Source organism: Anomaloglossus baeobatrachus, chromosome 11 (genome assembly GCF_048569485.1).
Source record: "Anomaloglossus baeobatrachus isolate aAnoBae1 chromosome 11, aAnoBae1.hap1, whole genome shotgun sequence".
In the NCBI taxonomy this organism is placed as follows: domain Eukaryota; kingdom Metazoa; phylum Chordata; class Amphibia; order Anura; family Aromobatidae; genus Anomaloglossus; species Anomaloglossus baeobatrachus.
The window spans coordinates 56,288,961-56,315,402 of record NC_134363.1 but is presented as its reverse complement, the minus strand read 5'-3'; the positions used below and the strand labels follow the sequence as shown (position 1 = coordinate 56,315,402).

The window sequence follows — 26,442 nt, the reverse complement described above, 5'->3', positions numbered from 1 at the left end:
GGCCGGCCGCTTAGTGACGTCGCAGTGACGTTGCTATCACGCCGAACACACCTCCCCCTTGAAGGAGGGATTGTTCGGCGGTCACAGCGACGTCGCTGACAAGGTATGCGCGTGTGACGCTGCCGTAGAGATAATGTTCGCTACGGCAGCGATCACCACATATCGCACGTACGATGGGGGTGGGTGCTATCGCGCACAACATCGCTAGCTATAGCTAGCGATGTCGTAGCGTGTAAAGCACCCTTTACTGTCCCTGACTTGTTTGTGCAGTCTCTGTGGTGTTATATCTAGACAGCTCTCTTCTGCCTCCCTGAAGGCCTGTCAGCAACCCTCAGGGAGATACACACTGTGCGTCTGCTCTGTCTCGTGTCCAAGCTGTTCTGAGGTAAAGTGAATCTGTTGTCTACCCCTAACTGTCATGCCCCCACCTTTGATAGTTGCTATGTCAACCAGTCTTGCTCTAATTAGTGGAGGCCACCTGGTGTCTGCCAGGAACTGTGTGTGTAGAAACATTGTTAACCCTTTCCTAGTGACTGCTTCTCCCTGCTGTATGGTGGTGTGAGGTGTATGTAGATTTACCGGACCAACCTCTTCCCTGACTGGGAAGGATATGATGATATACCCTGTAGCGACCAGTCTCAGGGGCGCTACACATGAGCTGCAGCACCAAGTACAGTCATGTACAGGAGCCCAGGTAGAAAAAAGGAGCTGCAGCACCAAGTACAGTCACATACAGTAACCTATGTAGGAGATGAGCTGCAGCACCAGGCACAGTAACGTATAGTAGCACAGGTAGGAGATGAGCTGTAGCACCAGGTACAGTAACGTTTGGTAGCCCAGGTAGAAGAGGAGCTGCAGCACCAGGTTCAGTCACATACAGTAGCCCAGGTAGGGATGAGCTGCAGCACCAGGTTGTCACATAATAGTAGCCCAGGTAGGAGATGAGCTGCAGCACCAGGTACAGTCACATATAGTAGCCCAGGTAGGAGATGAGCTGCAGCACAAGGCACAGTCATGTGAAGTAGCCCATGTAAAAGATAAGCTGCAGCATCAGGTAGTCATGTACAGTAGTCCAGGTAGGGATGAGCTGCAGCACCAGGCGCAGTCACATTCAGTAGCCCAGGCAGGTCCTGGGGGATTGGACCTCTAATGATTGCTTTTTCTTGAGAGAGGCTCTCACCACAATCAATGTACAACATCATAGAAGAAAATCACATGAAAATTCAAAAGGCTGCAAACTATTTTATTGCAGAAGAAATATTATATAAAAAAAATTATACTATATCAATACATTTTTGTGAAGCTTTTTTTTTTTTTCTTTACAATACACAGACTGAGGAGATGCATAGAATAAGGCAGAAAAAAAAATCCTGCCTATTTAGACAGTGTGCCGATGGGACGCAGAGGGTGCATTACACCAGGTTTGTGGCATGTTGACATCAACAAGGGTATAATTCAGAGTGAGTGCAAATTATATGAAACACCTGTAGTGTGCAAAACAATATGAAACATGGCACCGACACATTTATACGGCTCAATTCCTGCAAGACGTCTGCAAGCCATCAGTCCACCATTGTGCCGATATTTTTTCATTGAAAGTTTGGTCATATGCATGAGCGCACAAGAGATAAAACTCCATTGTACTAAACAGAATATACTTTGTGGTTAAAAGTCAACACAAAAGGTAAAATAAAAAAAGAAATCTGTTTGGCTGACTCCGATGGAACGAGAAATCAACGATCGAACTGTGCAGCACATTGTACAGAAGAAGAAACCTAATGTAAGAAATATAAAGTACATGTCAAGATATCTATTGGGGCTTAGTGTTTGCATGCAAATTATGGTGTGTGCCCCTGCAGGAAATGCAGTACAAAAAAAAAAAAAAAAATAAGTAAAAAAAAAAAAAAAAAAGAAAGATATTCCTGGTCGATGTGTAGTCCAACCCTGTGTTTATAGCCTAAAAAAAAAGAAATAAAATTTAAACATTTTCCTGATCAATGTGTAGTCCAACCTTGAGTTTAAGGCAAAAAAAAAAAAAAAAAAAAAAAAAAATAAAAATTAAACAATAATACTTAAAAAAAAAAAAAAAAAACATTTACAAACAAAAATATCAACAATATCATGACTAGCTTAAAAAAAATCCAAGTGAAGAAAAAAAAAAAAAAAAAAATGTACAACCCTTTCTTTATATGTAAAAAAAAAATGTTTTTGTCAACATCTTTAATAGACATGGATTATATAAAACATACAAGACAACAGTCTAAGGCACTTTTTTCAGTCTTTTTTGTACTTAAAGGGGACTTTTCCTGTGTTGTTTGTTTTTTTTTTTTTAAATAAAAAACAGGGTACCTCCTTAATTTAGTACTGCTTGACCGATTCTGGAAAAGTTTTTCTTTTTCTTCTGTACTCCTCTATTCCAAAATTATGGCCCCCAACAATAAACTTAATTTTTCCTTCAACCAAACTTGGCATAGACCACTGATTTTATAGGTGGGCGTGGCAGTGTTTTGATTGGTCAGAGTCAGAGAAGAAAAAGGTAAACACCCAATGAGACGTTCTGCGGTACACGCCCAGTTGATGAAGGGGAAATTTGCACTATTACCAGGGGACATAACTTTGGAATAAAGGGGCACAGAAGAAAAAGAAAAACTGTTCCAGAATCGGTGACGTAGCAGCAATCAGAGGAGAAACTCAATTAAAAAAATAAAATCAAAGTGGAAGGTCCTCTTTAAGGAATAATTTTGGATTTTTTCTTAAAAATAGTATTTTTATGAGCAAAAAAAGTACAGACTAACGATTGTGTTAAAATACACTTCAGTATGTATGATACAATAGTGATGATGGTTTAGATAGTTTCTTTTCCTTAATTTAGGGTCTACATTATGACAACAGTAAACACTAGTAGCCGTAGTGGAATATCATTACATAGTTAAATTAGGGAGCTGAGCATTGTCCTCTTCTGCGTAAATCCTTCTTCTAAAGGACATCTATAAAAACTCATTCATCTGTAATAATGCTATAAATTACCTTAATATAAAAATGACATAAAACATTGGATATTTTCACTTCCTCTTATCAATCATAATTAGAAACATTGACCAAGTCCTTCCTTATAACTTCTCGCAAATGTCCAACTAACACCAATTGGGCCATGTCCACGTAAAGTCCAAATTACAAGTCTGAAGTTCTTGAAAGCAGATCAAATTTATAAGATCACCTCTGTAAAAAAGTATATTCTTTTACAATAGTTTAACAACCTAGAAGTCTTTTTTTTTCCTTTCTTCTTTGAGAAAGTTTCATATAGTGTTTATACCAACCATAATCTGTTGACCTTTCTTTTATGGTCAAGAAACATACATGAGGGATGCCAGAGTTTATTTCTTTCCATTCCTATACTCCAATTTCATCATCTAGGTCATCATCAAATGTGTAGCCTTGACCTTCTTCTTCATCATCGTCGTCATCATCGTCCTCATCTAGCTCTGCTCGTTGACTGATGTGTAGACTGTTGTCATGTTGCACTGGACTATCTGCAATACCTTCATAGATGGAACGTTTTTCTTCTTCCTCGCTGTCTTCTTCATAGATTGATCCATTTCCTTCGAGATGGTCTGAGGTGGTCATAGAGATATTTTCAAAACCAGGGTTCGTCATTGGCAATGTGTTGGATAGACTATAGTGGTTTCCTTGTGGCTCTACAGCAGAGGATGATTGTGTGTATTTATCACCATCTGTAGCATGGACAGGCGCAAATTTCAAGTCAAAGTCTCGCTGGGCATCTGGATTGCTCCATTCAGGAGCTGGAGGATCTCTATCCATCACACCTAATACATCATCCAAAATAGATGGGCCCAAGTCAAGATGAAAGGATAACATGGATTCTGCATGCTTAAGGCCACAGTCTCCAGGTGAAATCCAGTCAAACTGATCAGAATGCCCACCGGTGTTGCTGTTACTCCATAAACTGTCTTCTTTAGATGATACATTATTGACTGGGCTTGAGGAGACACTTCCCGCCCCAGAGCCAATTCCAGAGGACTGCGAGAGCTGGCTTAATGAATCTGCCATTTTATTTTCTTCATGGTCACTGGCCATTTTCATGAGCCCATTTTTCTTTGGCACTTCCACTGGTGGGGCTGAGGAAGGACCATGGTTACTGAGAAAGGAGGTATCCCCAAACACATCACCTCCTCTTCCAACGTGCATGGTGTGTCGAAAATCCCCCAATGGGGCACTGATCATCTCTCGATCAATGCGGGTCCGCTTTTTTGAGTTAGAACTGGATTGCTTGAGGATAGGCATCTTTAGGTGGAATCTAGAAGAAAACAAAAAGGAAAAAAGATAAGATGTCTCTAGTATTGACAGGATTTATGATGTCTAGCAGATGTCTCCTAAAATACTGTAGTCCAGGTGTGTAAATTAACAGCTAAATAATAAAAATGAGAAAGATTAGGCTGGGGCTACACGGCCACGTGTGTCACGCAACACTGAATTCGTGTTACATAGCTGATCTTTTAGTCAACAGTTCTCCCCCCCCCCCCCCTGACTTCTCCAAGCACAGGAATGCTCAGCTTAGCTGGGTGCTCCTGTGTTCTCTATAAAGGTGGCTTTACACACTGCAACATCACAAACGACATCGCTGTAACGTCACCGGTTTTGTGACGTTATAGCGACCTCCCCAGCGACATTGCAGTGTGTGAAACACATCAGCGACCTGGCCCCTGCTGTGAAGTTGTGATCGCTACAAATTATTCAGGACCATTCTTTGGTCCTTTGTTTCCCGCTGTTCAGCAAAGTTTCAGTGTGTAAAGGGGCCTTTACAGCGACTTAGTTAGCGACTTCCCTTTCAAAAAGCTGCTTTACAACGTCCCCAATGACTAGCTAGGTCGTTCTGCAGGTCCGGATCGCTGTTGCGTCGTTGGCCAGGTTTGCCTGTTTGACAGCTCACCAGAGACTTTGTAGCGATCCCGGCCAGGTTGGGATCGCTGGTGGGATCGCTAGAAAGTTTCAGTGTGTAAAGGGGCCTTAAGAGAGCTGCTATCAGACTCCTCTGACAATAACTTATCTAATGAGAAGAAAATGATCAGTCATTGAAGGTCTCTCTCTACAAAGGGATAGTTTGGAGACTATCAGGGGGGAGACAGACTGACTATCTAGTAGACCTGCTATATTGAGTGTAAATGTGCAGAATATACTTTACATTTCCTGTCCCTTATCACCTACAATCTTTTTAAATGTAAAAAGGTTTAATATACCAAGTCCTTCAACAAACAACTATTAAAAAAAAACAAAAAAAAAAAAACATCAAACACATACAGATCATGTACAAGAGCAAAACACAACCCAATCTCCCCCCCCAAAGTGGTTTTCTTGGTAGAAATATTTGGATACTGTCATCATATGGATGTCCGTATGTAATTGATATTAAATCTGAACCGTAGGCCAGCCAAGTTGGCCTTTACACTGTAGTCTAAAGGGGGCTTTACACGCAGCGATATCGCTAGCGAGCGTACCCGCCCCTGTCGTTTGTGCGCCACAGGCAAATTGCTGCACGTGGCGCACAATATCGTTAGTACCCATCACACGAACTTACCTGACTAGCGACATCGCTGTGGCCGGCGAACCGCCTCCTTTCTAAGGGGGGGGGGTTCGTGCGGCGTCACAGCAGCGTCACTAAGCGGCCACCCAAAAGAAGCGGAGTGGCGGAGATGAGCGTCCATAACATCTCGCCCACCTCCTTCCTTCCTCATTGCCGGCGGCCGCAGGTAAGCCATAGTTCGTTGTTCCCGAGGTGTCACACGTAGTGGTGTGTGCTGCACTGTGAGCAACGAACAACCTGCGATCTCAACAATCAACGACTTTTTGAAAATGAACGACTTGTCAACGATGGATGATTTGGTGAGTATTTTCCATCATTAATGGTCGCTCGTTGGTGTCACACGCAACGACGTCGCTAACGATGCCAGATGTGCGTCACGGAATCCGTGACCCCGGCGATATATCGTTAGATACGTCGTTGTGTGTAACGAGGCGTTTAGGGATGAGTTCTTCTGGCTTGCTTGAAAGTAGATATTTTTGTTTGTTTCTAAATTGAAGTATTGAATCTTAAAACAAATTCTAAAAGGAATACTTTATACACACAATGTTAAGTCAACCTTTCAATGTAAATCAACACCAGCTCTTCCACATCCATCTAATATATCAATAAAACATTGACGACCTACCACCAGCATGGGTGGAGATTGGCCAAGCCTGTTAAGACTGATCGCTACCAAATAAGAAGATAGAGGAAACTAAATCTGGGCATCTAAATTAAAATCAGTCCACCCTGGCAATTTTGGCTTGGACATGCCAATCATCTAATGTGTCTAAGGACTCTCCCCTGATGCCTTATATCAAAAGGCTAGAAAAGATAAGATAGATTTGGATATAAACTGACATTTTTTTGAAGTCTGGCAGAAGTTGTCTCCCCATTTCTTAAGCTCACCATACATATTAGAATTAAGTTGGTTGAACTCACCATTATCAACGGGATTGGCCAACGGTAGAGAACCCTGAAGCACTTGGCCGAACAAGCACTTCTGTGATTGATGGAGTTGGTTGAGAAGGCTGTTGGCAAAACAAACTTTTGATCCACAGCCATCTAAATGATCATGGCCGGCTTTGGTGAGCCTCCCAATTTTGTTCCAACAGACAATACCAGGGGTAAAAATGATCCAACATTTTTGATTTCTGATAGCAATTTATCTTAAAAAGTAATGGCCATCAGAAGAATCTGTCAGTGGCCTTCTTGTAAAGAATATAGACGCACTCAACCAAGAGTATGGTGGACATAGGAGAGATAGCTGTTGGATCGTTTGGCTGACAGTTCCTTATTTTCTACAAGAGGGCTATACTGAAAATACATGAACGTGTTTCAGGAAGTCAGGAGCTCTAGCCTCTGGCAATCAGGTGTTTGGCCTACAGTATATGGCAAGTCTAAGGCCTTATTCTCATAAATTCATGAAATCGCATGTGACTTTTCCCTTCACTGCTTGCATAATTTACAATGAAAGCTAAGAACAGATTTGTTACATGGAAGATCTGACATGTCCTCCTATGTAACTCGTGGACAGTTTCCATTACAGCAACCACAACCCTAGTTCAGAACTCAAAACGCATCGAGATTCCAATTTTGCCAGCTGTAAAAGGCTTCAAAGTGCAGCCTCAGGCCCTACCTTTGTAATCAGTCTACTTTACTTTTAACTAATTACACATGTCATCTAATAGCAATATCCAGGCCAAGTATGTCAACAAGGAAAGTAACAGAAGTCAAGCAAACAATTAAAATCAGCCCCATGGTGTCCAATGCTTAAGAAACTTACATCGCGTAAAAACGATTGAGATTTTTTTTTTTTGTTATTATTAAGACCTTTAATTGAAGAAAGAAAGAAAAATAGAATTGTTAAGCAGACTTTACACGCTACGATATATCATACGATATGTCGTCGGGGTCACGTCGTAAGTGACGCACATCCGGCATCGTATGACTTATCGTAGCGTGTCACGCCGATAAGGATACGCTCTCTTCACACACCGGTCCAGCTACCTGCCAAATGATCTCACCTGCTAATGATCTTGTACTGGCCGCAGAACCACTTCACTGAAAGATACCTTGCTGAGAGTATCGTATGCTTTACCCATGAATTATGATGTGATATCGGGTCAGAGGTTTACCTGGTGCAAAAACCTTACTGTACTTACTTACTCACGTCTACAGACTCATTGTATAGCCCTTTCTGTTTGAGACATCTCTCTACAGTCCCTATTGGTGCATTGTGACTACTATTTCTGACATTTAGTCCTTGATAAAGGTCCAATTCGGACCGAAACGTTGGATGGACTTTCTATTGATTTAATAAAAATCAGATTCAGCACCATTCAAGAATTTCTCTCTTTTTTTATGGTGTGCCGAAGCTTTTTTTTACAGTTTATTGGACTATTTTCTCCAGAGCACCCGATTATATAGTTGAGCCAGGTTTATTCTACTATTATATCGTAGCGTGTGACAGCTATGAACGAGTGTGAACGAGCAAAAATACTCACCTTATCGTTGCTAGTTGACACGTCGTTCATTTTCAAAATATCGAACGTCCTTCTGCATGCCGGTTGTTCATCGTTCCCGGGGGCAGCACACATTGCTCCGTGTGACTATCCGGGAACGATGAACGGCAGCTTACCTGCGGCCGCCGGCAATGCTGAAGGAAGGAGGTGGGCGGGATGTTACGTCCCGCTCATCTCCACCCCTCCGCTTGTATTGGGTGGCCACTGTGTGACGTCGCTGTGACGCCGAACGTCCCTCCCCCTTCAGGAAGTGGATGTTCGCCGCCGACAGCGACGTCGTTTGGAAAGTATGTGTGACAGGGGTTATAGGATTGTGCGACACGGGCAAGAAATTGCCCGTGCCGCACAAACAATGGGGGCGGGTGCGATCGCAAATGCGATCACACGATAAATCGCCACGTGTAAAGCAGGCTTTAGTCTTGTCAGTTTGACAATGGGGCATTTTTAAAGTTTCGGAAAAATGTTTTCAGCAGGCTCCTTATCAGAGGCAGGATTACAATGACCGGTAAGACGTCTGTACACAGCTGATCACACAGGATCCGCCAATCAGAACATTCTATGTCTAACAAGAAACAGTCTGATACATTTGTTTTGATGCCTAAAATATTATTCAACGCACTTGTGAAATAGGACAACCAGCAACTGCGGGGACTTCTGGTGACTTCCTTTAGTTTTCTTAACATAGGCTATGTGCACACGCTGCGTTTTTTTGACGCTGAGTTTTTGGCCGCTAAAAACGCACAAAAACACACCCGCAGGAAAAAAACCGCGGCAAAAATGCATGCGTTTTTACCGCGATTTGGTGCGTTTTTGGCTGAGTTTATGACCTCTGCGTTTTTCCAATGCATTGCATGGGGGGAAAACGCAGGAAAGAATTGACATGTCCATTTTTTTTTTAAGCTCAAAAACGCAGCTTTAAAAAAAAAAAAAAAAAAAAAAAAAAAAAAAAAAATTGTGTGCGCGGAGAACAAAAATGAAAACTCAGACTTTGCTGGGGAAGCAAAGTCATGCAGTTTTGAGGCCAAAAAAACGCACCCGAAAAACGCCGCGAAAAATGCACTGTGTGAACTTACCCATAGACTGTCTACAGGGAGCCTTAGTTGTTATCTCTCGGATGGCTATCTTACCTAATGACCTTTGTTCTTCTGCTGCTCCTTCCATATCTAAGGCCAGCACCACCTCCTCCATGTCCAAAATGGGCACAGCACTGGCACGGGATGCACTGTGGTAAGTCTGAACCATACCTATCATGTTATGGACATAGTTTTTAAGGTTGAAGGGAGACTATGAAACTAAGTCCATCTAGTTCAACCCGTAGTCTAACATGTTGATCCAGAGGAAGGTAAAAAAAACCCCAATGTGTCAAATAAGCTCCAATGGGGAAAAAAATTCCTTCCTGACTCCACATCCGGCAATCAGACTAGTTCCCTGGATCAATACCCTGTCATAAAATCTAATATACATAACTGGTAATATTAAATTTTTCAAGAAAGGCATCCAGGCTCTGCTTAAATGTTAGTAGTGATCACTCATTACAACATCATGCGGCAGAGAGCTCCATAGTCTCACTGCTCGTACAGTAAAGAATCCTCGTCTGTGATTATGATTAAACCTTCTTTCCTCAAGACGTAGCGGATGCTCCCGTGTTCCAGTCGCAGGCCTAGGTGTAAAGAGATCTTTGGAAAGGTCTCTGTACTGTCCCCTCATATATTTATACATTGTGATTAGATCCCCCTAAGCCTTTGTTTTTCCAAACTAAATAACCCCAAGTTTAATAACCTGTCTTGGTATTGCAGCCCACCCATTCCTCTAATAATCTTGGTCGCTCTTCTATCTACCTGTAAGATTATGCTATTTATAACCTTCTATACTTTTGCTAACAAGAAATGCATCCATTCCTCTCTTAAATTCATTCAGTGAGTTGGCCATCACCACTTCCTCAGGAAGAGAGTTCCAGAGCCTCACTGCTCTTACCGTGAAGAACCCTCTCCTATGCTGATGTAGACATTTTCTTTCCTCCAATCGAAGAGAATGCCCCCTTATTCTTGTCATAGTCCTTGGTACAAACAGATCATGGGAGAGATCTCTATATGACCCTCTGATATATTTGTACATATTTATGACATAGCACAGCCACCATGACCGATAGTCCAATAATCCATCATACAGTGCTTGCTATTAGGGATGGGCGGACCAGGATTGTAAAAGTCCAGATCTGTGTGGTTTCAAAGTTGCCCAGGTGCCGGGCCCAAAATTCCGGGTGTTTGATCCGGATCCGGCACTCGAGAAATTACAAAAAAAAAAAAAGAAAAAAAAAAAAAAAAAAAAGGAAAGAAAGAAAATGAGAATTAAGCGAGCGCTTCATACTTTCCAAGGCTCCGTCGCAACTGTACACAGCTCCTGCGGCCTCCGCTCATCATTGCTCATACATATGCACTGCTCTCCCCGCCCACTGGCCGGCCTGGCCTCTCCGATTGGTTGCAGTCAGATGTGCCCCCAGCCTGTGTGACAGCGTCTGCCTGCAACTAATCACAGGCGATGTCTGAATCATGAAGCAGGCCGCTCAGGTTGAGCAGAGGAGGACACATTGCGGGTGCATCTCATCCTGAACCACCTGCTTCATGAATCTATCTAGCTATAAACCAGATTAGAATTAATTTTCTCAACGTTTTTGGCACTTTCGGTACCAGCAGGCTGTAGCATACATCACTAGCTGTATTTATGAACATACTTTTTTTATTTTTTAATGGAAATCATATTTTACATATTTCTGTCATACTTGAAATTAAATACCGTAATCACTGCCCCTCCTAAAGCTCAGCAGCGTGCCGCCATATCCAGGACGCAGAAACCCGAGAGAACAGACGTAGAAAAATAGCTCATTTATCACTGCCACAGCTGTAACTTCCTACAGTGAATCACCAGCTTATTTACAGAGTAGCTGATGTGACACACAGACATAAAAATGTGCGGCCTGTAAGGCATCCTATAGGAATGAAGGAGAGGTCTCGAAGGTGACTGCAGAAATGCAAAAAAAGGACATGAAAGTAAATAACAAAAAGAAGTTACGCGTGTGAACCTCAGACAGAGCGAACTCACGTCAGAAAGAAACGGAGCTTTATTTCTAATGTATATAAAGAAAACAATAAAAAAAAATGTATATACACACACACACACACACACACACACACACACACACACACACACACACACACACCGTATATACAATACAGACCAAATGTTTGGACACACCTCATTCAAAGAGTTTTCATGACTCTGAAAATTGTAGATTCCCATTGAAGGCATCAAAACTATGAATTAACACATGTGGAATGAAATACTTAAAAAAGTGTGAAACAACTGTATGTCTTATATTCTAGGTTCTTCAAAGTAGCCACCTTTTTCTTTGATTACTGCTTTGCACACTCTTGGCATTCTCTTGATGAGCTTCAAGATGTAGTCACCGGAAATGGTTCTCACTTCACAGGTGTGCCCTGTCAGGTTTAATAAGTGGGATTTCTTGCCTTATAAATGGGGTTGGGACCATCAGTTGTGTTGTGCAGAAGTCTGGCGGATACACAGCTGATAGTATTACTGAATAGACTGTTAGAATTTGTATTATGGCAAGAAAAAAAAGAAGCTAAGTAAAGAAAACGAGTGGCCATCATTACTTTAACAAATGAAGGTCAGTCAGTCTGAAAAATTGGGAAAACTTTTGAAAAAGTGTCCCCAAGCGTAGTGGCAAAAACCATCAAACGGTACAAAGAAACTGGCTCACATGAGGACCGCCCCAGGAAAGGAAGACCAAGAGTCACTTCTGCTGCGGAGGATAAGTTTATCCGAGTCACCAGCCTCAGAAATTGCAGGTTAACAGCAGCTCAGATTAGAGACCAGGTCAATGCCACACAGAGGTCTAGCAGCAGACACATCTCTACAACAACTGTTAAGAGGAGACTTTGTGCAGCAGGCATTCATGGTAAAATAGCTGCCAGGAAACCACTGCTAAGGATAGGCAACAAGCAGAAGAGACTTGTTTTGGCTAAAGAACACAAGGAATAGACATTAGACCAGTGGAAATCTGTGCTTTAGTCCGAGGAGTCCAAATTTGAGATCTTTGGATCCAACCACCGTGTCTTTGTTCGACCCAGAAAAGGTGAACGGATGGACTCTACCTACATGCCTGGTTCTCACTGTGAAGCATGGAGGAGGTGGTGTGATGGTGTGGCGGTGCTTTGCTGGTGACACTGTTGGGGATTTATTCAAAATTCAAGGCATACTGAACCAGCATGGCTACCACAGCATCTTACAGCGGCGTGCTATTCCATCCAGTTTGCGTTTAGTTGGACCATCATTTATTTTTCAACAGGACAATGACCCCAAACACACCTCCAGGCTGTGTAAGGGCTATTTGACTAAGAAGGAGAGTGATGGGGTGCTACGCCAGATGACCTGGCCTCCACAGTCACCAGACCTGAACCCAATCGAGATGGTTTGGGGTGAGCTGGACCGCAGAGTGAAGGCAAAAGGGCCAACAAGTGCTAAGCATCTCTGGGAACCCCTTCAAGACTATTGGAAGACCATTTCCGGTGACGACCTCTTGAAGCTCATCAAGAGAATGCCAAGAATGTGCAAAGCAGTAATCAAAGCAAAAGGTGGCTACTTTGAAGAACCTAGAATATAAGACATATTTTCAGTTGTTTCACACTTTTTTGTTAAGTATTTCATTCCACATGTGTTAATTCATAGTTTTGATGCCTTCAATGTGAATCTACAATTTTCAGAGTCATGAAAATAAAGAAAACTCTTTGAATGAGGGGTGTCCAAACCTTTGGTCTGTACGGTAAAGGTATATATACACACACACACACACACACAACCAATGAAAAAGCGCTGAAAGTAATAATGTTCTGTGGATTTAAACCATCACCAAACAGCAACACAAAAAATTCTCACTTAGAAATCTCATTTACTTTGCTGATCCTGATTCTTCAGTATTAAAAAACAAAAACTGCTGAAAAAAAAGCCACATGTGCTGCAGATAAAACAAAAAACACAGGTTAAAGCAATAGTAAACCTGCCCTTTGTATTTCCACCTTTTCGTCAGGAATGTCAGGTACCGGAATATTTTCACTCATAATACAATGTATATCAGACGGATCTCGGTCTGCACCATTTACTCTGTAGCGTTACAATAAAACTCCCTCCACCCAAAAACTAAATATTTAACAGATTCTGGCTTGAGCGGAGTGTCTGACACTTGAATGGGGAACAAAGCCCCTTCTGTCTGTCTTTGGCACATGAATTACAACTTTAGATGAGACCAGAATCCCCCCTTTTTCCTCTTTTCTCAGAAACAAGACACCGATCCCTTCCCGGCAGAACTGAGCAGCCACTCTGAGCCGAATGATCCTTTCTATTTTAATTTATTTATATTGTTAAAATCTTATCACTTTTTATTATTCAAAGTTCTATTCTAATTAATTCAACATTCCATTGGTTATCCAACGTCACAATTTCCGTGATAAGTTTATCCATTGTCGTCACTTTGATGTTTGCCATGCTACTAGACACACCCCAGGTTAGGTTTGGGTCACACTTTATCATGTGGTCTACGTTGCGCACGTCCATCTAAACCTCCCCCCAAAAAATGGGGTTCAAATAAAACCCCTGATGAAGCCAGTGTAATGGGGCTGGCAGACATTTTGGACTCCGTTTGGCCTTCAGTCGGATGGTACCACAACGTTTTTAGGTAGACACACACAATAGAGTGGTTGACTACTTTTGTGCCCCCTTTAAAAGATGGGCACAGAGGTCAAACGGCGACTTGATCTGCTCCATTACAGTGAATGCTGCTATCTGGGGTTCTGTCTAAATCACTTTTTTCATGGATTTATATAGAAAACCCTGGGACAAACCTTGGAGCACAGGATAAATGTGACTTTCGCCTAAAAGGTCTTTTTACACTGCATGATTACTGTGCTTGTAGGACATTCGTTTCACGATTACTACGGTCCAACCAAGAGTTTTATTGTGAAAAATTAATCTTTTGGATTGTAAAAAAAACAAAAAACAAGAAATCAAGAAATCATGGTTCTCAGCCTTGTGTCGTTCTTCATGAACAGAACTTGTGCTGCCAAGAAGAATGGAAGCCTAGGTGCACTAAGCGATGGTTGAGTTGCTTTGGTCTAAATGACGGCAGACTAGTAAAAATTTGGTAATCCTTGGTCGTATCGTGCCACCGGTTTTGGCGTGTAAATGGACCTTAGGTGTCACGCTAGGGATGGGGAAGTACCAAGTGAATGACGAAAGGTAAGGGAAACCCTGTGTCTAGGGAAAGGGAAGATGGTGACCCCTGACCAAACCTACTGCTGGTCATTGAAGTCCCTCACCTCCCTAGATAGGTTCCACACCTATGTACCAAGCTGGATACCTAAGCCTAGGTATTCTTAGTGCTGGGCCCTAAATAGGTAACGGATGGGATAAGTTCTTCGTCAACCCCACTAAACACTATAGACGACACATGGGGAAAATGAATGAACTACTTATCCACAGATGACTCCGGTAGAAGGTCAGTATCGATATCACAGAAGAGTACAAGCCACCTGCTTGTAACCAAGGCTTGAACAAACTAAAAATATCACCAGCATTAGTCCTGGGAGACACTCAGAAGGAATTCATGCATGTTAAATAGGTGACCAGTCCCACCAAAGCCAGGGAGTTTGTCCGATTTCAGTCTTTTTCGCCAACTATAATAAGTAGGGTTAAAAATTCATAATGTCTCCTGGTTTCTGATAATAAAAAGCTTTACCATGCTGCGAACCGGTGTCAACCAAGGTTGAAAAGTTGTCCTCCTGGAATCTTATTTCAAAGTTTTTATGGGGACGGACTATTTATTTTGGGAGAATGGTTAAGCCTTCTGCCAAGTAGTAAACTTCTAGAAGACAAACTTTAAAAGGGGCATTAAAACTTGAAAGACAAAGCTTATGAAGAAAAAAAAAAAAAAAAAAAAAAAAAAAAAGATGCTAATCGCATTCACAAGCTAGTTTTTGGAGTTTCTCAGAACAGGAGATATCAGACATGGAGTACTGATCATGAGAATAGAGAATTTTATTTTTGGTTTGGATTTCCTGCCAGTGACATCATAGGGAGTTTTGAAAACAAAACCTTTCCCCAACCTTCAATGACTAGTGACCGGGAACAAAGGTTTGCGTTCTATTACATGGAAGACCATAAACTCAAAAAATAGATCTTCTGGTGAATGAGAGGCAGCCAGCAAAAAGATAATGGCCCTTTGGGGAGAATACTATAAAAAAGTACTAAAACGACTGCTGATAGGTCTTGTCAACAGCTCCTTCTGATGCCAGGAAGAATTAGACGGCAAGTGATCATTTGCAGATCTTCCACATCTACCAACATTTCAGATAGGTGATGAAGGACTGCAAACTCTGACCATGAATGTTCCAATATAATCCCCCCAAAAAAGACCAAAACTGTCAAAAAGAATAAATAACCAGTTATGTGCCGAGGACGACACTCTTCTAGTGGGGAGACATGGTATCCCACAAAGTGGCCATCTCCATGGGATACCAGAAGTATAATAATCTATGGGACACTTCATATGTCCAAGTATTTTTGTGGACTCAGCCACCCCTCCGGTAAGACACCACCGGATTATAAGATGGACCCCATATTTTTTCCCTTCCACCCCCCTCCCCTCTAAATTTGGGGTGCGTCTTATAAAACGAAAATACGATAGTTTGGAGAACCAGCCGGGAACCATAGGCAGACACTAGACTAGTGCGGTGCCACCGCTGACTGGCTTTTCCCAGCACCACACTAGGTGAATGAGAGGTCCATCCCACCTGGAGCAGTGCTGGGAGAAGCTGGTCAAGGGCAGCGTCTCACTAGATCTAGTTTCTGCCTATGGTTTCCTCATAATTGGGCCCTTTTGGACTGTATTTCTTTGGTATGAGGCATCTTCATGTACAGTTTAAACATCTAAGCTCCAGATGGAGTGACGGAGGAAGGAAGGAAGGGCAGGAGTTAATCAGATCCGTATTACATATTTCCTTTCTGGCTTCAGAGACTCAACGACTAGATCTTCAGAGAAGTCAAGCTGCACATGTAACATACAGCGTGAGCTAGGACATGTCCGGTAGAGTACAGGTGGCCCTAGATGAGCAAACATTTGGCTAGTTCCTTACGACTTCTTGCCAACCACTTACTTCATTGCTTTGACATTAATTGGTCACCCTATGTCCAAATCATATCTAGGATGTTAGATGTCGGCATAACATTTGATTTTGGAAAAAAAAACAAAAAAAAAAAAAGAAGATCTAACAAAAACAACAAAAGGGAATCGAAATGCAAAAAAACCCAAAAAACCTAAAAAGGGGTCAATTGGATCTTGCGGACTACTTCCAACGGAGGTGAAATTCTTCACACCAGACACAGGAACAAACTGAGCAGTGATAATTTTTGGCACATGGCTGCCCAGTGTCTTCCACGCTTAATTGGCTTTATCAGGGGGTTGTGTGATGTTTTTTGAAAATGTGACCAAAGTAAATTGGTACAAGTGGATAACTTCAAAGAGACACTAATCTTCCTCTGTGAAGCAAAATTAAGAAATGGCACATGGTCTGAAGTAACGAGATTACCATAAGAATCCTCATAGCATCTTGCTTAATTTAATATACCACATGTATTTATTTAGAAATACCGGAGTCCATGGATGCCAATCTTTTCGAGCCAACAAAAATTAAAAATGGTCTTTGCATAGATTTCTGCAGCAGTTGAGCTGTTACATGTGCCGCAAAAAGTTACATCGGCAACTTATGGATAAGTCCTAAAAAGTTTTACAATAAACTTTGAACACTTGGTTGAGGTTGAAGCCTGTAGACCCTCTTTCCATAGATTTTTCATACAAAAGTCTTTGGTTTTTAAGGTCAATTGCAAACTACATGATCCCTCCAGTGTAGATAAGACACACTTTGCCATATTCCTTTTAGGAAGAGTTTTTCAGCAGGCTCCTTATCATCAAAAGGAATATTACGATGATAGTCAACACCTCAATACGCCCACTCATTAGATACTTTAAAGAGGCTATCCAGTATTTTTACATTGGTGGCCTATTCTTAGGATTGGTCTGATCGGCTGAGATCCAAAACCCAGCCGTTTCCGATGCAGACAGCAGGTGGCCAGAAATGCTCCGTTCCAGAGCTGACCCATCTGCTGATAGCAGCCAGGTACTACACATCCATCTCCTATTGATTTGAATGGGAGGCTGAGCTAGATGTGCAGTACCCAGCCGTGGAAGCTATTAGTTGACACGGTAGCTCTGGAACTGAGCATTTCCGGCTGTCTGCTTCCGTTACCGGCACCAAGAACAGCTGATCGGCGGGGGTGCAAGGCGGCAGACCCCGGCTGATCAGAAATTGATGGCCTATCATTAGCATAGGTCATCAATGTAAAAGTAGTGGATAACCCATTTAACACAAAAGATTGGTGATAAACATTAGAATGATATAAGCCGAACGATGCTTCAGCTAATTACTCGGCCAACAGCCATCTCAGCTAACACTTCTGTACATAAGTGTGCTCGCTCAGGCCAAGCACTGCCGAGTGAAATGTTGGGTGGTGGCAGGTCACGTCCAGAAGAAAATTTGAGATTGGCGGTCCCAAATAAGACCATGTCGATATACATCTCCCCCGACCGAGAGTCAGACAGTGATCCTGAACACGTTAGATTACACCTGCTGAGATTGGTGGGTTCGATTAACATTAGTCTAATTCTTGACCGGCTGCCGAGTCGTCACTATTGCCACCGGAGGTGGCAGTAGATACACATGCAGGTAAGTAGCTGGCAGAGGGCAGTCCCAAGGAATCTGCGATACCTTGGCAGCTGGCGCCTCAGATACAATATAGTCTCTGGTAATAGCAACAGCATCACCGGCCGGGATCGTTGATTTGGCTGGTATGGATAGATGGAAGTGGTAGCAATGGCCAATGAGGACAATGGCAGCAGCGAGTATCATGGTGAGCTGCCAGCGTGGATACTTGCAGCACCAAATGGTCAGACAATACAGATAAATCAGCAGCAAAACACAGCACAAAGACAGCAGCAGCACAATAGGACCTGACAACTAGCAACATTAGGAACTCACTGCCCAGGCACCTCCCTTAAGGGGAAGGTGTCTTAAATACCTGAAACCTCTCAGCTAACCTGGCCCTTTAAGAAAAGAGAGGCTAAGGTGTATGGGGGCCTTTAGTCTTACTTTGGGCATTGTATCTATTGGTATATAAGTAGCATCACCAAAAAGTGATCTCTGCCATGGAGTAGGTTTGTAACATGTAACACGAAAAAGGCACTGTATAGTGGTCTCCTTATGAACATTCAGGACCAACATACAATCCTGACTGATGCACTCTGTTGCCACATGATGCTACTTTTCAGAAGTCCTGCAAAGTCCTTAAAACTTCTGGATCTACAGATCACACAAAAAAAAATAAAAAAAAAAAAAAATCCAGTTATTACAGTTCACTATCAGTCAAACATTAACAGAAGGTCCGCTTTTGCGCTGCTCCGTGCAGTTGCCTCGTAAATCACACATAACATACTGCGCACATACCTGGTAAATCTGCAGCTGTTTTTCGCCAGCTGCCCTAAATCAAGAACATATTCAAAGTGGAGCTTTAGTTCAGAGCTTGTGATGTGGACCATAGTCTGCAGAAGGCATGAAGAATATACAGTACGATTTAGGAACCTGCGGGACCACACCAGAAGCAAGATCGATTGTTCAGTAAACGACCTCAAAAAGTTAATATCTATCCCAAAAAGGATCATATATTTTGTGGATTCCGGGGAATGTCTCCTTAGTCACATCTACTTTAGTCTGAAATTCCGTGTCTCTCATTTTTCCATTGTTGGTTGCCATTTGAGTCCTGTGTGATTGTTAAACCTTGCACCCTTCTACTGCAGCCTGCTCCCTTACTAGTCTCACGACTTCCTATTGGAACCTCATGGGCAGGTCATTGCTGCAGACAATCACTGGCCGCAGCAGTGATAAACTTAATATGATGACTATGCTTAATATACAATTTTACAGCAATTTTCTGAAAAATTTCAAGTGTATTCACTCTTTTTTTGATAAGTTGAACATTAAAAAGGAACTGGTCTCCTCTAAAAATGATACTTATCTGAAAATATAGGGGTAATCTGTAGGATAAATAGCATTTAAACAGTACCTGTCAGTGACAGGTGACCAGTTGGAAGTAGATTTGTACTGTTCCTCTGAAAATTCTCTTTTTTGGTGTCTTTGAAATCCACCATACGGGTTGAGAGATACGGGCATTTAGTGCTAATTTTTACGGTATTTAAGGAGGCGCGGCTCACAAGGTGATTATGCAAAGCAGCTCAAAGACATGCCCCTGCAATCCACCAGATATCGTAGCTGCAGGGTATTAAGGATAGTACCACACAGCCATGCTGTCACATGGTGTTCAAAACTCACTGGAGTGTCATGGTGACTTCTGACCCTGTTCACACTGCAAAGTTCGACACATCACACTATGGTTTCCCTGGTGCTTTTGCGTTGCACAACCAGACTCTGGTATCGACCAGTTGTGTGCTTATTAGTGATCAGTCTACTAGGAGATAGTTTATGCTAGCCTGTGGATTGCTGTTAGGGTCACAGGTTACAGGAGACCTATCACAGCTGCGTCCATCCTATAAAAAAAAAAAAAACAAAAAAAAAAAAAAAAAACAAAACTGGTGGAGCCTGTTGCTCCACGCCGATTATAACTTCATTTGCGATACCGGTCCTTGTGCTGATCAAGTTCTGGTGATCTCCTGTGCATTATTTGGGTGTTCGGGAAATATCCTTGTTGGCCGTTTATTTCCTCCCTGTTCTTTCCTCCTGATCACATATTGTCTTACATCTGTGTGTGTGTGCGCAGTGAGTTTGAGTTTTGTTTTTTCCCTGTCCATTTGTATGGGGTAAACCAATCCTGTCCAGGCCCTTCCTGGGGGTGGGGGAGAGGAGGGTATAGACCAGGGCTACCCAAGAGCTAGGGTCAGGAAGGCGGCCCAAACATAGTCACCATTAGCTGTATCTTCGGGAACAGGGACAGTTGAGGCCACCCTAGCCCTAGGGTCAGAGTAGGTGCCTGGTTCCAAGTTACCTTGTCACACCCCGTGACACATGCAAAAAGATCCTCGCCAGCTCTCTGATGCTTCAGTAGTGTGGGAAATTGTGCCAGGCAAGCTTTGGTTTTTATTTTTTATTTGCGAACTGTGAATCGAATCTCAAAGGGTTTGAAGCCGCAAATTGAAACCAATGATTTCCCGCAACCTTGCAGTTTATATAGTATAATGGAAACTGAGTTCACTTCACAAACAAGAAAGCCAAAAGCCGATTTGTCCTGTAAAACATAGAAGTTATTCTTGTTTACCAGCTGTCGTGTCCTGGAGAGCAGATGAAGCGCACTTTTATTCCAATCTATTAATGGTCATTTACTAGCGCATTGACATTGACGGCATTCCAATTTGGTAAAGGTCTGTGATATGTTATAAAACCTACATTGAAAAAAAAATTAAAAATGCTTGCAAATTCACATGGGCATTACATCCCAAGTGAATATCATAGAATCCTAAAGGAACAATAAGTTTCCAGATCTCAACTGAGCGCCTGTCGTTTTCGTGCCACGTTTCTCCGGCTTAGACAACAGAAAAATGTACTCAACAAAGCAAGAGCAAGTGAAAGCAGGTGAAACTGACACCAGAACCTGTTGAGCAACTTTATTATTCCTGCCATGACTTATCTCTGACTTACAGTTCATTTCTTAACCTTCTCGGTAGTAAAGCTGAAGAAGGAGGAAAGGGGTGGTGGCTTTTAAGGGTTGGCCGGTGCGTCACCATCTTATATTCCTTGCCGGAGGCCTTTGTCGCGGACATCAGTACAGATGATATGTTTTTTTTGCGCTCATAATTTCGTGTTTTTGATGAGTGAGCTATTGTTTGTACTATTCATTAGAGCGATGCCTGGCACTTCCCTGGTGACGTTCTTCAGATTGCATTCCGTTGACTATTTGCTGGCAACTAGAAGGTATTTGCAGGTTAAAATGAACATCTAAAAATTGTTAATTTGGTAACCTAAAAGGGAGTTCTGTATGTGCTAAAATGACAGCCAAGTTGTTTTTTTTTCCCACCACCATTGACCGAGTATTGTCTGCAAACTTCCCTCAACTAGACCAGGTTGCAATTTTCCATACAGACCATGAGTCCAGTTGACCACTATGGGTTCACAAGGAGCAATGGGCGAATAGTAACCATTTGTGTTTGGAGAATGCTTACTGAAGACTTTTCCAGTATTCGTCTCTGCAAGAAAAATGCTCGGATTCCCCATCGACTTGCATTAGGTTTGTTCGTAGTGTCGCGGGCGGAAGAGGGGATGCTGCTCTCTCCCACTGCTCGGGTCCGGCTGCCGCTGCTGCTGCGGCGGCCTCTGCGGCTCGAGCGATGGGCCGGATCCCGGGGACTCGAGCGGCGCTCCTCGCCCGTGAGTGAAAAGGGGATTGGTTTTGGGGATTTATTGTCCGTGATGCCACCCACGGTTGTGGTGATTGTGTGGACACCACTGCTGCTCTGTATGGGGATCCCGGGAGCAGTGACAGGGAGCAGCTTTGTCGTCATTTCTCCCCTCCGTGGGTAGAGGGTTGGTTGTCCTGGGGCCCGGTGATGGGGTAGGGGTGAATGGCAAGCCGGGTGCGGGGCCTGGTGCAGGGTCACGGGGGCAGCGCTGTGCCGTATGGCTTGGTGGTACTCACTCAGCCTGAGACGTTGACACAGTTCTCGGTAAAACACACGGCTGGAAAGACTGTTCCCACGGATGGTTGCTGTTGCTTTTCCCCGGTAGTTAACGGTGACTGTCTCTTTCCCTGCACCTAGTACTTCAGTTGGTTGCGATGGGTTCCCACCGCTAACCCGCTCCCCGACTTGGATATGGGCCGGAGGAGCCCCTCTTTGCCCGCAGGCGCTGGCCTTGAGAAACTGGTGCCTTGGCGGTGGCGGTGTCCCTCTCATACGGTTGGACGGTTGCCTTCAATCGGGACTTAGTTGTTGGGAGACCCGGAGGTCCCCTTCACTGACGGATTTGGCAAATTCACGGCGACTCCTAGCCTTGCCGGGATCCGAAAGGCCCCTGCCAATGGTGCTGGCTTCTCCTTGTGTACCGGTCCGGTACCGCCGGGCCACCACCCGTCCGCGGTCCTTACGGTAACTCCGATAGGCCACTCCTGCAGACGGTCACCGCCATCTGCTAACCTTGCTGTCTCTGTCCGGGGCGCACACCCGGACCAACTTCAGGCTTTCAAACTGTCACTTTTTCTCTTTCACTACTTTCCCTCCTTCTACTTCAAACTCCAAAACTAATCTGCCTGGTTTTCCCGCCTCCAGGACTGTGAACTCCTTGGTGGGCGGAGACCAACCGCCTGGCTCCACCCCCTGGAGTGGACATCAGCCCCTGGAGGAAGGCAACAAGGATTTCTGGTCTAGCTTAGGTGTACCTAACCGGGGTGTAGGGTGTGGTGATGTCATTACCTATGACCCCTGGCTTGTCCAGGGCGTCACAGTAGCGAATACCAAAATAGTACTTTGGGATTCGTTACGAATAATCCGAACACGAATAGTTACTGGTCACCCATCTCTATTCACATGCAGTTAATCTAGGTGACAAGTGTGACATTAAAGGGTGCTTTACACGCTGCGACATCGATAGCGATTGCTAGCGATAATGAGCGCGATAGCACCCGTCTCCGTCGTTCGTGCGACATTTGGTGCTCGCTGCTGTAGCGAACATTATCGCTACGGCAGAGTCACACGCACATACCTTGTCAGCGACGTCGCTGTGACTGCCGAACAATCCCTCCTTCAAGGGGGAGGTGCGTTCGGCGTCATAGCGACGTCAGTAAGTGGCCAGCCAATAGAAGCGGAGGGGTGGAGATGAGCGGGACATAACATCCCGCTCACCTCCTTCCTTCCTTCCGCATTGCCGGTGGACACAGGTAAGGAGATGCTCGTCGTTCCTGCGGTGTCATACATAGCGATGTGTGATGCCGCAGGAACGACGAACAACATCGTACCTGTGGCAGCAGCGATATTAAGGAGCGACGTGTCAACGATCACCGTTTTTGAACGATTTTGCGATTGTTGATAGTCGCTCCTTGGTGTCACACGCTGCGATGTCGCTAACGGCGCCGGATGTGCGTCACTAACGACGTGACCCCGACGATATATCGATAGCGATCTCAAAGCATGTAAAGCACCCTTTACAGTCCATGTAAGAACCATAACATCCAGCCTGGCCATGGGTCTACTAACCCGAGGTCAACAGCCATATATTAGCTTAGTTGATCTAGCTCACTAATAGTTCTAACATAATGGTAATATATCAATCCCACATGATGGACAATGCTTTTCAATCTACCCATCCTTACTCATCATAGGTTAGAATGATTAGTTCAAAGGCCAAGAGTTACAACAAGCAGAGCCAAATGCATTGTCCAGTATGCGAGATTGAGGTTTTACCTGTAGGTTCTAAATAATGTTTTACATTTTTACCTGGACCAGATTGAGCAACATTACTTAACCCATATTAGTCAACTCCACAGGCCAACGGTGACTCCGTACCTCGGCCATATGGCAGTGTGGTGAGCTGGATGCACTTAGTTTATCAACGGTTTCATAGCCATTTGTGAAATTGTTAGGTTCCGGTCAAGAGATCCGCGACTGGTCCATACTCAGATCATTAATGCCAGCCATATAAAACCATTCCAAGCTAGAGTTGTACCTAAAGTTTTCAGAACACAAGCCAAAGATTCAGTTGGCTACCCTAGCCTTACATCTATGGTCAAGGCCGACAGTGGTCAAGGCCGACAGTGGTCAAGGCCGACAGTGGTCAAGGCCGACAGTGGTCAAGGCCGACAGTGGTCAAGGCCGACAGTGGTCAAGGCCGACAGTGGTCAAGGCCGACAGTGGTCAAGGCCGACAGTGGTCAAGGCCGACAGTGGTCAAGGCCGACAGTGGTCAAGGCCGACAGTGGTCAAGGCCGACAGTGGTCAAGGCCGACAGTGGTCAAGGCCGACAGTGGTCAAGGCCGACAGTGGTCAAGGCCGACAGTGGTCAAGGCCGACAGACTTGTTTCCACCCTCAAAGGGTGTTTTCCACCTTTGGGGTGAATTTTCTTTTTGGTTTACCTAAACACATGTATTTGGGATTACAAAGTTTTTTTTTTGCATTTCAGATTGATTAAAAATGTTGCACAGTTTGCCTTTTACAGGATTCGTGTTGACTGTCTACTGTTGGCTGCGGAAGAAGTTCAAGGAGAATCCGTCAGTCAGCTAAGTACAAGAGTATAATCTATCCCTGTAGACTGAGCCCTCGCAGGCAGGGTCCTCTCTCCTCCTGTACCAGTCTGTTTTGTATTGTTAATGATTGTTGTACTAGTTTTTATGTATACCCTTTTTCACTTGTAAAGCGCCATGGAATTAATAGGGCAATAATATTATTATTATTATTATTATTAATCTGCCTTTTTTCTGAGCTCCTCTCAGCTAATTTATGACCAAGGTGCAAGACAGCAAGCAAAGAGCCTGTAAAACCCAAAATGGTCAAAAACTTAAGACACAATTGCGAAAAAAGAAATTAAAAAAAAAAAAAAAACAACATTGGGGCAAAAAAAGTCCCCTATGGAGGACAACCAATTTAAGTGACCTACCAGCACTAAAGGCACATTACATGTCAATCCAGGGGTGTAATGACTGTGGTCGCAGCGATTGTGACTGTGCCCAGGGGTACAGGGGGCCTGCTGGCCGCAGCGCCTGTTTCAGCTGGATGTGCATCCAAGGGCGCAAATCCAGCTAAAATTCACTGCAGCACAGAGACCATGGGGCACTGCACTGCGATGTTCCAGCAGCCGATTAAGGTTATAAATATTTACTGCTCCCCATGCCCATAATACATGGCGTGGGGAGCAGAGAATATGATGGCACCCGGAAGCTGACCACACTGTAAGTGGGCGCACAGTGATGTCATGTACTGCGCCGCTTATACACTGGTCAGTTGCGACATGCCATCATCAGGGGAGGACAAACTTTGCACCGGTGCTCATCAGACTCTATTTACGCCACTGAGTCAATCTGAACAGCAAAAGTAATTGTAGCAGACCTCCTAGCTTCCTTCTATTGCCACTTGATTGTAGAAAGCAATTAGTGGGCACAAAACTGAGACCCCCTACAGATTAGACATTTTATAGACTATACTAGTGACATGCCATCCATGTAATTGGTGAATTACCCCCCCCCAATAATCTCAAATACACCCATCTAACATAACTTTCAGATCCTTTTGGTTGACTAATAAAAAGGCGCACACCATAGCTTCACGGTGCCCATCACTTGCTCAATAGTTTGGTAAAATAATATTATTGAAAGTAATTTGATTGTGTAGAAAGAAAGGAAGTATCTAAATAATTCAACAGCCATTTTAAAAGTCGCTCCTGCTTTGTACTTTGGAGGTAAGCTGATCAGTTTCCCTCCCCATTTCCTCAAATTACGCCCCACAGGTATCCGTAAAAGTCGGTGCCCTCTAATGAAACTGGAGAAAGTTCTTCGCAGTTGAAAAGGACAAAACATGACACTTGCCGTCCAGAGTTACTTTGCTTCTAGCAAGAAGTGAAAATGTCAGCTCTTACGATGTGAAAAGAACAAAAATACTTAGGAATTTTGCATTATGACCAATGTGTGACCAAGGAAAAAGGGACAAGATCACCCTTCTGAAGAGCAAATGGTTCATAAATTAACACCTTCATATAAACGTGCAGGGTGGACCAATAGTCCTAGTCATTAGATTCTGTCTTTCTTCGTGATAGATGAAAAGAGGCTTACTAGCATATAGGAGAAAATTGGGGAAGGGTCAAAAAAGGACTTTGGGGGTGGGGTGAAAAAAATTATATATACAGAGGGCAAAAGCGGGGGACAGAGGGCAAAAGCGGGGGACAGAGGGCAAAAGTCGTCAAAAAAATTAACAACTTGAATATTCCTCATTCCTCATCCATTATTCCTCATCTAAGCCTTTCATGGTGGAGACGAGAATAACTGCTCTGACTAGGGCTGGAAGTTAATAAAACAGTTATTGAGTAGACTACAAACTCATAAAAACAGTGTAGCACAGCAAGAAGCAGAATTGACCCAACTCCCGATTTGCATTCATTTCTATGGGCGTGAAGCAAACAGAGTCTGATCTGGTAACCTCTGCTTATGGTGTCCAGGACCGAGACGCAGTTA

At 43.6% G+C, this 26,442-nt stretch overlaps 1 protein-coding gene across 2 annotated transcripts in view; it reads right to left on the bottom strand.

Annotated features, from left to right (window-relative positions):
- Positions 1-1,226: 1,226 nt before the first annotated feature.
- The window catches only part of CDC42EP5 (CDC42 effector protein 5), a 41,914-nt gene continuing 16,698 nt past the window's right edge, over positions 1,227-26,442 (bottom strand). For both annotated transcript variants that reach the window (XM_075329009.1, XM_075329010.1), the window contains exon 3: positions 1,227-4,315. In XM_075329009.1, the coding sequence (XP_075185124.1) occupies positions 3,391-4,302 (912 nt within the window). In that variant the 5' untranslated portion in view covers positions 4,303-4,315 and the 3' untranslated portion in view covers positions 1,227-3,390. The remainder of the gene's footprint in view (positions 4,316-26,442) is intronic.